This window comes from Pseudophryne corroboree, chromosome 2 (genome assembly GCF_028390025.1).
Source record: "Pseudophryne corroboree isolate aPseCor3 chromosome 2, aPseCor3.hap2, whole genome shotgun sequence".
Classification (NCBI taxonomy): domain Eukaryota; kingdom Metazoa; phylum Chordata; class Amphibia; order Anura; family Myobatrachidae; genus Pseudophryne; species Pseudophryne corroboree.
In genome coordinates, this window is record NC_086445.1 from 341,465,698 (window position 1) to 341,481,973 (window position 16,276).

The following is a 16,276-nucleotide window of genomic DNA, read 5'->3' on the forward strand; positions in this document are numbered from 1 at the left end:
ATGCCTTTCTGCTGTTTCACCTTAGATGTCATCTCGCCACCTCAAACTTAATATTTCCAAAACAGAGCCACCGGCCAATAGTAGTTACCAACCTGATATCTCAATCACTGTTGAGAACTCAACAATCAACCCTACCCCACAAGCTCGCTGCCTAGGTGTCATACTCGACTCTGATCTGTCCTTTACTCCCCACATTCAATCTGTCTCAAGATCATGTTACATGCATCTAAAAAACATATCCAAAATACGACCATATCTTACACAAGACACAGCAAAAGCTCTAATCCATGCTCTCATTATCTCCCGTATTGATTATTGCAATAGTCTTCTTACTGGTCTTACCAAAAAGAGACTCATCACTACAATCCATTCTGAATGCAGCTGCAAGGCTAATCTTCCTCGCTAGACGTTCATCGTCTGCAGATCCACTCTGTCAGTCCCTCCACTGGTTACCTGTATTCTAAGGTATTCAATATAAAATAAGATTTTACTCACCGGTAAATCTATTTCTCGTAGTCCGTAGTGGATGCTGGGACTCCGTAAGGACCATGGGGAATAGCGGCTCCGCAGGAGACAGGGCACAACTAAAGAAAGCTTTAGGACTACCTGGTGTGCACTGGCTCTTCCCACTATGACCCTCCTCCAGACCTCAGTTAGGATACTGTGCCCGGAAGAGCTGACACAATAAGGAAGGATTTTGAATCCCGGGTAAGACTCATACCAGCCACACCAATCACACCGTATAACTCGTGATACTATGCCCAGTTAACAGTATGAAATATAACTGAGCCTCTCAACAGATGGCTCAACAATAACCCTTTAGTTAGGCAATAACTATAAACAAGTATTGCAGACAATCCGCACTTGGGATGGGCGCCCAGCATCCACTACGGACTACGAGAAATAGATTTATCGGTGAGTAAAATCTTATTTTCTCTGACGTCCTAAGTGGATGCTGGGACTCCGTAAGGACCATGGGGATTATACCAAATCTCCCAAACGGGCGGGAGAGTGCGGATGACTCTGCAGCACCGAATGAGCAAACTCTAGGTCCTCCTCAGCCAGGGTATCAAACTTGTAGACTCTTGCAAAAATGTTTGAACCTGACCAAGTAACAGCTCGGCAAATTTGTAAAGCCGAGACCCCTCGGGCAGCCGCCCAAGAAGAGCCCACTTTCCTCGTGGAATGGGCTTTTACAGATTTAGGGTGCGGCAGTCCAGCCGCAGAATGTGCAAGTTGAATCGTGCTACAGATCCATCGTGCAATAGTCTGCTTAGAAGCAGGAGCACCCAGCTTGTTGGGTGCATACAGGATAAATAGCGAGTCAGTTTTCCTGACTCCAGCCGTCCTGGAAACATATACTTTTCAGGGCCCTGACTACGTCCAGTAACTTGGAATCCTCCAAGTCCCAAGTAGCCGCAGGCACCACAATAGGTTGGTTCACATGAAAAACTGATACCACCTTAGGAAGGAATTGGGAACGAGCCCTCAATTCCGCCTTATCCATATAAAATACAGATAAGGGCTTTTGTATGACAAAGCCGCCAATTCTGATACACGCCTGGCTGACGCCAAGGCCCACAGCATGACCACTTTCCACGTGAGGTATTGTAGCTCCACGGATTTAAGTGGCTCAACCCAATGCGACTTCAGGAAATCCAACACCACGTTGAGATCCCACGGTGCCACTGGAGGCACAAACGGGGGCTGACTATGCAGCACTCCCTTAACAAAAGTCTGAACTTCAGGCAGTGAAGCCAGTTCTATTTTGGAAGAAAATCGATAGAGCCGAAATCTGGACCTTAATGGAACCCAATTTTAGGCCCATAGTCACCCCTGACTGTAGGAAGTGCAGAAATCGACCAAGCTGAAATTCCTCCTTTGGGGCCTTCCTGGCCTCACAGCACGCAACATATTTCCGCCATATGCGGTGATAGTGTTCACTTCTTTCCTAGCTTTAAATAGCGTAGGGATAACTTCCTCCGGAATGCCCTTTTCCTTCAGGATCCGGCGTTCAACCGCCATGCCGTCAAACGCAGCCGCGATACGTCTTGGAACACACAGGCCCCCTGCTGCAGCAGGTCCTGTCTGAGCGGCAGAGGCCATGGGTCCTCTGAGATCATTTCTTGGAGTTCTGGGTACCAAGCTCTTCTTGGCCAACCCGGAACAATGAGTATAGTTCTTACTCCTCTCCTTCTTATTATTCTCATTACCCTGGGTAAGAGAGACAGAGAAGGGAACACATACACCGACTGGTACACCCACGGTGTTACCAGAGCGTCCACAGCTATCGCCTGAGGGTTCCTTGACCTGGCGCAATATCTTTGTAGCTTTTTGTTGAGGCGGGACGCCATCATGTCCACCTGTGGCCTTTCCCAACGGTGTACAATCATTTGGAAGATTTCTGGATGAAGTCCCCACTCTCCCGGGTGGAGGTCGTGTCTTCTGAGAAAGTCTGCTTCTCAGTTGTCCACTCCGGGAATGAACACTGCTGACAGTGCTAACACATGATTTTCCGCCCATCGGAGAATCCTTGTGGCTTCTGCCATCGCCATCCTGCTTCTTGTGCCGCCCTGTCGGTTTACATGAGCGACCGCCGTGATGTTGTCTGACTGGATCAGCACCGGCCGGTGTTGAAGCAGGGGTCTAGCCTGACTTAGGGCATTGTAAATGGCCCTTAGTTCCAGAATATTTATGTGTAGGGAAGTCTCCTGACTTTTCCATAGCCTTGGAAGTTTCTTCCCTGTGTGACTGCCCCCCAGCCTCGAAGTCTGGCATCCGTGGTCACCAGGACCCAGTCCTGTATGCCGAATCTGCGGCCCCCTAGAAGATGAGCACTCTGCAGCCACCACAACAGCGACACCCTGGCCCTTGGAGACCGGGTTATCCGCCGATGCATCTGAAGATGCGACCTGGACCACTTGTCCAACAGATCCCACTGGAAGATCCTTGCATGGGACCTGGCGAATGGAATTTCTTCGTAAGAAGCTACCATCTTTCCCAGGTCTCGCGTGCATTGATGCACTGACACCTGTATTTGTATTAGGAGGTCTCTGTCTAGAGACGACAACTCCTTGGACTTCTCCTCCGGGAGAAACCGTCTTTTATCCTGTTCTGTGTCCAGAACCATACCCAGGAACAGTAGACGCGTCGTAGGACCCAGCTGCGACTTTGGAATATTCAGAATCTAGCCGTGCTGTTGTAGCACTTCCCGAGATAGTGCTACTCCGACGAACAACTGCTCCCTGGACCTCGCCTTTATAAAGGAGATCGTCCAAGTACGGGATAATTATTTCGGCCATTACCTTGGTAAATACCTCGGTGCCGGGGACAGACCAACGGCAACGTCTGGAATTGGTAATGACAATCCTGTACCACAATTTTGAGGTACTCCTGGTGAAGAGGGTAAATAGGGACATGCAGGTAAGCATCCTTGATGTCCAGTGATACCATGAAATTCTCCAGGCTTGCAATAATCGCCCTCAGCGATTCCATTTTGAACTTGAACCTTCGTATATAAAAGTGTTCAAGGATTTCAATTTTAGAATGGGTCTCACCGAACCGTCTGGTTTCGGTACCACAACATTTTGGAATAGTAACCCCGCCTTGTTGAAGGAGGGGTACCTTGATTTCACCTGCTGGAAGTACAGCTTGTGAATTGCCGCCAGTACTACCTTTCTCCGAGGGCAGCAGGCAAGGCTGATGTGAGGTAACGGCGAGGGGGAGTCGCCTCGAACTCCAGCCTGTATCCCTGTGATACTACTTGCAGAACCTAGGGATCCACCTGTGGGCAAGCCCACTGGTCCCTGAAGTTCCCGAGACGCGCCCCCACCGCACCTGTCTCCACCTGTGGAGCCCCAGCGTCATGCGGTGGACTCAGAGGAAGCGGGGGAAGATTTTTGATCCTGGGAACTGGCTGTCTGGTGCAGCTTTTTCCTTCTTCCCTTGTCTCTGTGCAGAAAGGAAGCGCCTTTGACCCGCTTGCTTTTCTGAAGCCGAAAGGACTGTACCTGAAAATACGGTGCTTTCTTAGGCTGTGAGGAAACCTGAGGTAAAAAAAATTTCTTCCCAGCTGTTGCTGTGGATACGAGGTCCCAGAGACCATCCCCAAACAATTCCTCACCCTTATAAGGCAGAATCTCCATGTGCCTTTTAAAGGCAGCATCACCTGTCCACTGCCGGGTTTCTAATACCCTCCTGGCAGAATGGACAATGCATTAATTCTGGATGCCAGCCGGCAAATATCCCTCTGTGCATCCTTCATATATTATTATCCTTTATTTATATGGCGCCACAAGGGTTCCGCAGCGCCCAATTACAGAGTACATAAACAAATAATCAACCAGGAAAACAGCAACTTACAGTTGACTACAATATAGGACAAGTACAGGGTAAATAAACATAGCTACATCAGCAGATGACACTGGAATAAGTATCAGGTGGCAGAAGACTGCTGGATTTGGTGCAGCTGAAGATTATTAAAGTAAGAAAAGGGTAAGCACATGAGGGAAGAGGGCCCTGCTCGTGAGAGCTTACATTCTAAAGGGGAGGGGTAGACAGACAGGGGTGAGACAGATGGGGTACATAGAGAGCGTGGAACAGAGGTTTAGGATGAGATATGGCTGGGTTTGGTGAAGAAGTGGGTCTTGAGAGCCCGTTTGAAGTTTTGTAGAGAGGTGGAGAGTCTGAGGGGGAGAGGTAGGGAATTCCAGAGAAGTGGTGCAGCACGTGAAAAATCTTGGAGGTAGGAGTGGGAGGAAGTAATCCGTAGGCAGGAGAGTCGGCGAGCATTAGCAGAGCGAAGAGGACGGGCGGGAGTGTAAAGCGAGATAAGATCAGAGATGTAGATGGGAGAGGAGTGGGTGAGGGCTTTGTAAGCAAGTGTGAGAAGCTTGAAATGGATTCCGAAAGGGAAGGGGAGCCAGTGAAGGTCTAGTAAGAGAGGAGAGGTGGACGTAGTGCGTTTGGTGAGGAAAATGAGCCGGGTAGCAGCATTGAGGATAGATTGGAGTGGAGAGAGGTATTTGTCAGGAATGCCAGTCAGGAGGAGATTACAGTAGTCCAGTCTGGAGATGACCAGTGAGTGTATAAGAGTCTTAGTAGCATCCTGGGTCAGAAAGGGTCTGATCCTGGAAATATTTTTTAGATGAAAACGGCAGGTTTGTGAGAGGTGCTGAATGTGTGGTTTGAAGGAGAGGGAGAAGTCAAGGATTACTCCAAGACAGCGCACTTGGGGGGTAGAGGAGATAGTAGTGCCATCAATGGATAATGAGATTGTAGGAGGTGAGGTTATGCGGGAGGGAGGGAAGATGATCAGCTCGGTCTTAGACATGTTAAGTTTAAGAAAGCGCTGGGACATCCAGGAAGAGATAGCAGAGAGACAGTTGGAGATACGAGTGAGGAGAGTAGGGGAGAGGTCTGGAGAGGAAAGATAGATTTGAGTGTCATCAGCATAGAGATGATATTGGAAACCAAAAGAACTAATGAGCTTACCTAGTGAGGACGTATAGAGAGAGAAGAGGACCAAGGACAGAACCTTGGGGTACCCCTACAGTTAGTGGAAGTAAGGGGGAGGTGGAGTCATGAGAGGAGACAGAGAATGAACGGTCAGAAAGGTAGGACGACAACCAAGAGAGGGCAGTGTCACGCAGACCAATGGAGTGAAGGATTTGCAGTAGAAGAGGATGGTCCACAGTGTCAAAAGCAGCAGAGAGATCAAGTAGAATAAGTAGAGAGTAGTGTCCCTTAGATTTAGCAGCATGGAGGTCACTGCATACTTTTGTAAGGGCAGTTTCAGTGGAGTGGAGAGGACGGAAGCCAGATTGGAATGGGTCAAGCAGTGAGTGTGAGGAAAGAAAGGAAGTAAGGCGGTTGTAGACAATACGCTCAAGGAGTTTGGAGGCAAAAGGGAGGAGAGAGATGGGTTGGTAGTTGGAGAGAGTGTTTGGATCAAGGGTAGGTTTTTTAAGAATAGGAGAGATGAGTGCGTGCTTGAAGGCAGAGGGGACAGTGCCTGATGAGAGGGAGAGATTGAGAAGGTGGGAAAGATGGGAACAAGCAGAAGAAGAGAGGTAGCGGAGGAGGCGGGAGGGGATAGGGTCAAGTGACGACGACGTCTTTAATATGCTCTATGTTAGCAAAATATTATCCCTGTCTAGGGTATTAATATTATATGACAGGGTATCAGACCACGCTGCAGCAGCACTATTTATGCTGAGGCAATTGCAGGTCTCAGTATAGAACCTGAGTGTGTATATACAGACTTCAGGATAGCCTCCTGCTTTTTATCAGCAGGCTCCTACAAGGTGGCCGTATCCTAAGACGGCAGTGCCACCTTTTTTGACAAACGTGTGAGCGCCTTATCCACCCTAGGGGATATCTCCCAACGTGACCTATCCTCTGGCGGGAAAGGGTACGCCATCAGTAACTTTTTAGAAATTACCAGTTTCTTATCGGGGGGAACCCACGCTTCTTTACACACTTCATTCACTCATCTGATGGGGGAACAAAACACTGGCTGCTTTTTCTCCCCAAAAATAAAACCCCTTTTATGTGGTACTTGGGTTCATGTCAGAAATGTGCAACACATTTTTTCATTGCCGAGATCATGTAACGGATGTTCCTAGTGGATTGTGTATATATCTCAACCTCGTCGACACTGGAGTCAGACTCCGTGTCGACATCTGTGTCTGCCATCTGAGGTAACGGGCGTTTATTGAGCCCCTGATGGCCTTTGAGACGCCTGGGCAGGCGTGGGCTGAGAAGCCGGCTGTCCCACAGCTGTTACGTCATCCAGCCTTTTATGTAAGGAGTTGACATTGTCGGTTAATACCTTCCACCTATCCATCCACTCTGGTGTCGGCCCCACAGGGGGCGACATCCCATTTATCGGCCTCTGCTCCGCCTCCACGTAACCTTCCTCATCCAACATGTCGACACAGCCGTACCGACACACCGCACACACACACACAGGGAATGCTCTGACTGAGGACAGGACCCCACAAAGTCCTTTGGGGAGACAGAGAGAGAGTATGCCAGCACACACCAGAGCGCTATATAATGCAGGGATTAACACTATAACTGAGTGATTTTTTCCCCCAATAGCTGCTTGTATACATATATTGCGCCTAAATTTAGTGCCCCCCCTCTCTTTTTAACCCTTTGAGCCTGAAAACTACAGGGGAGAGCCTGGGGAGCTGTCTTCCAGCTGCACTGTGAAGAAAAAATGGCGCCAGTGTGCTAAGGGAGATAGCCCCGCCCCTTTTTCGGCAGACTTTTCTCCCGCTTTTTTATGGATTCTGGCTGGGGTAATTTATCACATATATAGCCCTGGGACTATATATTGTGATGATTTGCCAGCCAAGGTGTCTTATATTGCCCTCAGGGCGCCCCCCCCCCAGCGCCCTGCACCCATCAGTGACCGGAGTGTGAGGTGTGTATGAGGAGCAATGGCGCACAGCTGCAGTGCTGTGCGCTACCTTGTTGAAGACAGAAGTCTTCTGCCGCCGATTTTCCGGAACACTTCTTGCTTCTGGCTCTGTAAGGGGGCCGGCGGCGCGGCTCCGGGAACGAACACCAAGGTCGGGTCCTGCGGTCGATCCCTCTGGAGCTAATGGTGTCCAGTAGCCTAAGAAGCCCAAACTACCACCTGTTAGGTAGGTTCGCTTCTTCTCCCTTTAGTCCCTCACTGCAGTGAGTCTGTTGCCAGCAGATCTCACTGAAAATAAAAAACCTAAATATACTTTCTTTCTAGGAGCTCAGGAGAGCCCCTAGTGTGCATCCAGCTCAGCCGGGCACAAGATTCTAACGGAGGTCTGGAGGAGGGTCATAGTGGGAGGAGCCAGTGCACACCAGGTAGTCCTAAAGCTTTCTTTAGTTGTGCCCAGTCTCCTGCGGAGCCGCTATTCCCCATGGTCCTTACGGAGTCCCAGCATCCACTTAGGACGTCAGAGAAAATACTTTTACTCACACATAAGGTCATTAACCAAACTACATCAACGTACATCACTTCGCTTATCTCAAAATATCTCCCAACCCGACCTCTCCGATCTTCACAAGGTCTACGTCTCTCATCCACACTCACTACTTGCTCCCATGCATGATTGCAGGACTTTATTCAGGCTGCACCTACTCTGTGGAATGCCCTACCACGCACAATAAGGCTCTCCTCTAGTCTCCAAACCTTCAAATGTTCCCTGAAAACTCACCTCTTCAGGCTATGTTATCACATTCCAGAACCGCTCACTCAACCTTCATAAGCTTTCCTATCCGATTATATCCCCACTGTACAGTTCGCACATATCCTCCACATATTTTCTCTTTCTTCACTTTCCCTTCTTTCTGACCAGAGTTCATCATTGCTGTGATGTGATATCATGCAACCCACCTAGAACCTTTGCAATCTGGTGGACAAATATGCAATAGAGAATGCCTTTCCTTGTGTATCAATGCCTATTTCCTTATAGATTGTAAGCGTGCGAGCAGGGCCTTCCTACCTCTGACTGTTTGTTTATTACCCAGTTTTGTTGTATCATTGCGTCCAATTGTAAAGTGCAACGGAATTTGCTGTGCTATATAAGAAACTGTTAATAAATAGAATAATTAACTAAAAAGCCAAGGTGGGCGGGGGAGGGGGAATACTTTAGCAAGGCACTGTACATAAAGGTTTGGGTCCTTTCTTGTTAGGTAAAGTATTTCTGTAATTATTTTTTATACACTGAAACTGTGCAATTCATACAGTATCTTCATATCATGTCAATGTAAATGTTAGATCAGTTTATGTACGACTCGAGATCATTTGCAAGTAGAATAACAAGATTTAACCAGCAGAATCATTTACTGTCACTTGAACTGTAAAATTCCAACATTGTAAACAAAAACCAGATTACAACAATATTATATCGGAAATATTGTATAAATGATTTGAAAAATGGCTCAGTACATTCTGGTTTTAAATGTATTAGGCTAGGGCCACACACAGGGCCGGCAACAGAAATCTTGGGGCCCGGTACAGTAATATCTCTGGTCCCCCCCCCCCCGGGCCTTGGTCCACCGCTAGCAACACCTAGAACATCAGCCGCTACTACCACAACCAGGCCTCCTCCCATCCTCCCCTCTCATCGGCTTCCGCTGCCACTTAAAGAGGTTCACCTGTACAGCTGCACATACAGATACATCAATACACATGTTCTTATAAATATAAAAATACACCAATACACAGAGATACACATACAGATACACCACTATACATATATCTACATATACATACAAATTCACATGTACAAGTGTAGTGTTTGATATGTCTTCATCTGGGACAAATCGCACATTGTCAATTTTGTATACTGCACTAGCTTTGTATTAGAATAGGAGTTACTGTCAAGTACAGGCTACTGTACTGCTGTAGTCAGGGAGCAGGACAGATGGGAGAGCTGCTGGAAGCAATATTGGGCCTTCTGCTGCTGCTACCACCATCCAGAACCTCAGCTGCTGCAACAACAACCTACCCCACTTCCCCTCCGCGGGAGCAGCTCACCTTCTATTCTTCAGGTCACTGGCTGCAGCCTGCACGCCTTCATCATTCTAGTTGGCTCCTCTCTCTGAGGCTGAGCGTGTAGCCGTGACACATCACACGCAGGCACAGGCAGCGCTGCACAAAACAGAGCAGAGAGCAAGAGGAGGAGACAGACAGAGTGGCACCCGGCAGCTGTCCGGAATCCAATCGCTGACTGTTTGCCGGGCCATGAAGTAAAAATGTATTAATCAAAGAGCCGCAGGGCCGGTAAATCCACTACTTATGCATCAATACTATCAGCCGCACTGTAACAGCCCGCAGCCATTCTTACTGCCCAGAACCTTGGGGCCCCTCACAATGCTGGGGCCCGGTACGGGTGTCCCCTTTGACCCCCCCTGTCGCCGGGCCTGGCCACACATAGCGGCACTGTGTGAACACATACATTGAAATGTATGTGTTCACATTGAAATCCCACCGTCCTGTCATCCGGTCCAACTGCAGCATGCTGTGGTTGGATCTGGCGGCGGGACTTCCGCACATGTGCAGTCTCCTTCCAGCCAAGTGGACCCCGCTTAACCGCTATGTGCGGCCCTACCCTTTATGTATCTTTCTTTTGTCCTCTTTGTGTCTCTGAGCTTGCACAGACTTGTATTTTCTGCATCATTTGCAAGATTTTAGCGTATAGACCACAGAGTCCTAAAACATGCTGTTTATTTGTCTTTCTTTTTTTTACTTTATCATTGAAGTTGCCACCTAGGGAACTTTAATATCTCCTCCGTGGAGCCCTGAACTACTTTGCGCAGCCGTTTTCACTACGATTTTATGGTTAGATTTACACCTCTGACGAAAATCAGGACTGTGAGACATTTCTGGAGGATCTATGCCAGGGGTTCTCAAACTCGGTCCTCAAGGGCACACACAGTGCATGTTTTGCAGATCTCCTCACAGAATCACAAGTGAAATAATTAGCTCCACCTGTGGACCTTTTACAATGTGTCAGTGAGTAATTAATACACCTGTGCACTTGCTAGGTTACCTGCAAAACATGCACTGTGTGTGCCCTTGAGGACCGAGTTTGAGAACCCCTGATCTATGCTTTCCATTGGTCCTCCACTAACTAGACCAGTGTTTCCCAACCGCGGTCCTCAAGGCACACTAACAGTCCTGGTTTTAGTGATATCCAGGCTTGAACACAGGTGACTTAATTAGTACCTCAGTTATTTTGATTTAACCATCTGTGCTGAAGCCTGGATATCACTAAAACCTGCACTGTTGGTGTGCCTTGAGGACCACGGTTGGGAATTCCTGAACAAGACACTTTAATGTTCACTGCTTTCAGTAGTAGTGCAGCTTTATAAATGTATCACATCTTTGCTTCAAGCGGGGTCAAAAAAATTTTTGACTACTTGGCTCATTAGGAAATCCTGGTCTTGAAAATAAACAACAATATGTCATAAGCACCCAATACCAACTATTGCTATAAAATAACAGCATACCAGAATACAATAGGGAGAAGCAGCAGCATGTATGGTTATTTGTATCAATTCAATGGGATCAAATATAACTTGTAAATGTTTATGCCCAGATTTAATCAAACCTTGGAGAGGGATAAATTGCACGGTGATAAAGTACCAACCAATCAGCTCCTAACTGTCATCTTACAGGCTGTGTTTGAAAAATTACAGTTATGAGCTGACTGGCTGGTACTTTATCACTGTGCAATTTAACACTCTCCAAGGAATGGTAAATCTGGGCTGTAGTATTTTACCGTTTACAAACAGCTATTTGATGTATCAAGTGTCTGATAACTTTATAAATATAAAAAATGCGTTCATTTAAAAATGCAAAAAAATAATAATTGCCATTTGATAAGTATACTGTGCTCTCAGGTAGAGATTAACTCTGGGTACAAACTATGCCGACGCATCCACCGACAGAGCGGCACTTAACAAGCATACAAACTTCCCAATTGTCCACTCAATATGTCTGGCTAGACATCACAACTGGGCAGACATGTCAATTTGACCGCTCAGCTGTGATGGCACTGTCGGCGGTTCCTGCAGCTGGCGTCTGGGACAGTTGGACGCACACACAGCCAGACATGCCGATATATCAGCATTGGTTGTGCTGCAGGGCATTGTTCACAGACATAACAGGTACCAATATATCAATTCCTGCTTACTTCAGTGTCATTGTTCATTTGTCACTAACTTTCTAAACACCACAAGTCATTGATAAGTGCTACATTACACAGTCTGGCACCCAGGACTTGAGTGCTGCAAACAGCAGACAGTTGGGATGAGGATGTGTGAGAACTGAGGTGATACAAGTTTCCACAGGCTGAAAATTCCTGCTCACCTCGTTGTCTGTTCTGAGGCAGTGTGAGGGGAGGATGTATGTGTATAAATCAGTGTGTAAGGGGAGGGTGTCAAAGTATTAATCAGTGCTGGGAGAGGACATAGCTGTAGTAGTAGTACTGGGGGGGCGCAAATGTGCAAATCAGTCCGGGGGGGGGGGGGGGGTGCAAGTGTGGAAATCGGTGCAAGGGGAGGACACAGATGTGGAAATCAGTGCTAGAAGAACAAAGTTTGCATAAACCAGGGATAAGCATTGGCCGGGAGGTATGCACACACACACATACACCGGGGGAACAATAGCATCCATCCATCACAAGCCCCGTACACAGAACATCCGGGGGGGTAGCACACTTCTATCTCGGGTCACATAACCAGGCACCCGGCACGATGAGGGTAAGAAGTATGATCCCCATCCTAAAACTCCCATGGTCTCACCATTGGCCAGGCCCCTCCAACGCTTCTTCATCCGGGGACTCGGCTGGGCTCGCAGCAGCAGCAGCAGTGGGATGGGGAGGCAGCATGGGTGGTCTGCACCGGTCACCATGACAACGGCGGTACGCTCCGCCCAGAATACCTACACACAGCTGCCTCGGGGTTACGCCCCGCCTCTCTGCACGTCACGCGTCCCCGGGAATTGGAATTGTTCGTTCTGGATGGTGTCTGTGCCTGTGCTGGCCGATGAGGTAGTGCTATCAGCGGGGTGCAGTGCAGATACCAGCCGCTGACCTCAGTGTCCCTGACTCCCCTCACCTTAAAATAAAATGCAATGCGAGGTCAGCTGTATGGTAACGCGCCCCTATAGTGTAGCTGTCATTTTAATATGTGTAACTATCTCTAAAATTGCACAAAGCAGTGTTCAATACAAAACATACATGATTCGTAAAAGAAGCCACCACTAGCTGGTGAGCAAGTGTAGATAAAGGGTGTAAAACACCTTACTTATATGGAAAGTTTTGGCTGTCCTTGGAATTCATACTTTGGTCTCCTAAAGTTGCAGCATCCTCACCAGCAAAGCCACCAACGCGTTCCCACTTCTAGGTTATTCACAAGGGGGTAAATTTACTAAGATGGGAGTTATTTTTAAGATGGGATGTTACCCATAGCAACCAAGCAGATTCTACTTCTTTTATCTAGCACCTTCTAGAAGATAATACCTGGAATCTGATTGGTTGCTATGGGCAACATCTCATCTTAAATAGAACTCCCATCTTAGTAAATTTACCCCCAGGTGTTATAGGTGGGCCTCTTCTATGTTCATAACTGCTTGCTTACTAATGTCAACAGTAGCGGATCTTGCCACGGGCAAGCAGGACTTTTGCCGGGGCGCTGCCTTCCGGAGGGCTCCGGCGCCATCCGGAGGACGCCGCACCACGGCAAGATCCTCTGCTGCTGTGCCCCCTGCTGCCGCTGCCCGCTGTTCCGCTGTGAAGGGAAACTAGACGCCTTCGTGGGCTACCCGCTGTGAAGGGAAACTAGACACTACGTGTCTAGTTTCCCTTCGTGGAGAGGACCTTTTCTGTAATGATGTGCGGTGCACGTTGACGTCATCGCGCACCGCACAGCAAAGGTCCTCTCCACGAAGGGAACTAGACGCATAGCGTCTAGTTTTCCTTCGTGGAGAGGACCTTTGCTGTGCGGTGCGCGATGATGTCATCGCGCACCGCACATCGTTTCAGCGGCGCTACTACTGTACAGGGGGTTAACTGACCACGCCCCCTGTATGAAGCCACGCCCCCTATGGCCGCCCGGGGCGCTCAAAGACCCTGAGCCGGCCCTGCATGTCAGCATAAAAACTCCTACTAAGACTTTATTAATACGCTCTTATATGAACATAACAGAAGTGAATAAATACATAAATCTATATATTTGTCCAGATCTGTGACTCTAACGCTGGGCGTTGCTAGGAGCTCTGAGTCTTAAGGTGGTTGGGTACACTCTGGTAGATATATCTGCCGATCAATTGATTTGGCAGATATACCTATGGATGGATCGGGCAGTGTCCCCATCCGTCGTGGACTGACATCATGAACTGGGCGGGCGTGTACACATGCCCGCCCAGTTCAGTTGTCAATCAACGCCGGCTGCCGCAGCATGTGTACAGGCCGTCGCATAGGCAAACGCAGGGGGGGTTTCCAGTTGCCTGGAAACCAGCCTCCTCTTGCCAAGTAGCTCAGTTTATGACAACAGCAATGGTATATAATACGATTACTAGAGCTGTTGCCACAACTTGCAGTTTAAGGGACAGAGCAGAGCAGCTTCTTCTACCAAGTTTGCTGTGCGTATCTGAGTCCTCAATCAGTGCACTGGACCAGAGAGTAGCAACCAGGATGAAGAGACAGGAGCATTACCATGAGGTGGGAGAATGTGTGCTTAGAAAGTGCAGTACTGGTTCTTTAATATTAGTGTATTTATTTCTTATGGTATGTTTAACCTTTTCCTAAGCACTTATTTATATTATTTAAATGTGTGATATTGCCTATACTAAGACCGTCTACGATGTTAAATATTAATACTGTATTCTATACAGTATCCAGTGTATAAAAAGAGCAATGTTTACATTAATGTCTAAGGTCGTTATGAGGTTCTTCTACTGCTCCCCAAGACTCCTGCACTTGCTCCAATGTTCCGCAGAGTGGGAGATTGTGAACTGCATTTGGAAACCCACCTCTAGAAATCCTGCGTTTGCCACTGGGTCGCCCGACCGCCCGTACACACACAGCGACGCGCCAATATATCAGTAGATATGTTGGCCGTCGGCTGTGCTGCGGGGCCAACGCGATACGTCTGTGAACGACGGAGTTCACAGACGTATCGCCCGTACACACCGGCCAACGGAGCCGCGATACATATCGGCCGTCCAAGAGAACGGCCAATATATCGGCCAGTGTGACCCCACCTATAGAGTCACAGGTCTGGATAGGAGAGACTAGGTAAAATGGTAGGTAAAACACACGCTGACTAATAGTAAGAGCTACACTGAGCAGCAGCCAGTGCCCTGATGACAGCTCCACCCATGGCAATTAGCAGTCATCCTGGGACGATACACTGTATCACTGAGCTCTGCCACTGCCCAGGTGGCCGCCATGCTGCTGCGGAGAAGCTTCTGTCAGTCCGGGATCTGGGAGGAAGAGGAGGAGAGAGGGGGGTGATCTCACCTGTCGGGCGGACGCCTGGACACCCGCGCTAGGCTCCCTGTCAGCTGTCAGGCCGTATGCCACTGCTGGAGGCGGGAAGGTGGGGGAAGGGTGATGACGGCCGCCCTCCGTGCCTACTCCGCTGCGATTTCCCCATACCTTGCGCGGCGAGGAAGGAACATGGTGGTTGCTGTTTCTGGTGCAGAGTGCAAGTCTGTAGTGTGCAGTGTGCGAGGCTAACACCATATACTGTGATGAGGGATAAGTCCCCAGCGCACACACTGTGTATGTGATATTTACCAAACACTGTGTTTATACATGTACACATAACATATTATTAACATGCTAGATCATTCATCGTGCCCTGCATCCGCTCTTCACGCCGTCGCATGGGCCTACGCCCCCTTGATTATCACACGCCCTTTGCCCGTAAAATATTTAACAACTAACAACATTATGCTTGAGGGTAATACTCCATATAATAAAATTATTGCCTGCCCAAAGGACATGCAGGGGTTAAGGGGGCGTAGCTCCTTGTGACGGTGTGAAGAGCGCCCGTATGGCACTGTGAATCACCTAGTAAACAAATATTCTAGCTCCTTTTAGCCGGGAGACTGTAAAAATGCTGGGTAACTTGGCATAAATGGCATTTGCACTCCACCACTGCAGCGCATGCCATTTCCAGTTGGGTTGAAGCTCTGTCGCGTTATGACGTAATGATCTTCCGGTCACCATACCTGCACTGGGATCCTGGCTGTTAGATGGGTGGCGGGGGGGAGTCAAGCGCATCAAAGCCCCTTGCCGGCTCGCTGCGATCGTCCCAGGTTCTATTCCCGCTTTATGGGTCGTGGTCGGTTTGCTGACCGGCGGGATATTCAGGGGTCAGGATCACGGCGTCAGTATTGTGACTGGCGGTCATCCACATCCCAATCTTCCACCCGACCTGAAACTGCATGCATTCAAGTGGTGGAGCACAAATGTCATTATACCTAGTTACCACCCATAAGTGTGTGTCAAAGCCGGATTTAGACCTCATGGGGCCCTAGGCAAGATATATACGTTATGGTAAGAACTTACCGTTGATAACGTGATTTCTCTTATGTCCACAGGTATCCACAGGATAACATTGGGATATTGTCGAGCGACAGCGAAAATGGCACCAACACGGTCACGAGCTTTCTGGCCTCCCAGGATGCATTGGGGCCTCCACTATATAGTCCCGCCCACTGACTCAGTCAGATCAGTTCTTTCCACAGCGATTTTAGGCAGGAACA

The 16,276-nt window shown here is 48.5% G+C and overlaps 2 protein-coding genes across 7 annotated transcripts in view; one reads left to right on the top strand and one right to left on the bottom strand.

Annotated features, from left to right (window-relative positions):
- DZIP1 (DAZ interacting zinc finger protein 1) overlaps window positions 1-12,482 on the bottom strand; it is a 191,380-nt gene extending 178,898 nt beyond the window's left edge. Inside the window, exon 1 of one of the 5 annotated variants that reach the window (XM_063953023.1) lies at window positions 12,304-12,482. In XM_063953023.1, coding sequence (XP_063809093.1) covers window positions 12,304-12,306 — 3 coding nt within the window. In that variant the 5' untranslated portion in view covers window positions 12,307-12,482. Of the gene's footprint in view, window positions 1-342; window positions 427-9,532; window positions 9,716-12,303 lie in introns of those variants that run through there. The other 4 variants (XM_063953026.1, XM_063953025.1, XM_063953022.1 and 1 more) reach the window with 4 other exon arrangements.
- A 49-nt stretch (window positions 12,483-12,531) lies between these two features.
- DNAJC3 (DnaJ heat shock protein family (Hsp40) member C3) overlaps window positions 12,532-16,276 on the top strand; it is a 315,586-nt gene continuing 311,841 nt past the window's right edge. For both annotated transcript variants that reach the window (XM_063953028.1, XM_063953030.1), the window contains exon 1: window positions 12,532-12,551. In XM_063953028.1, coding sequence (XP_063809098.1) covers window positions 12,547-12,551 — 5 coding nt within the window. In that variant the 5' untranslated portion in view covers window positions 12,532-12,546. The remainder of the gene's footprint in view (window positions 12,552-16,276) is intronic.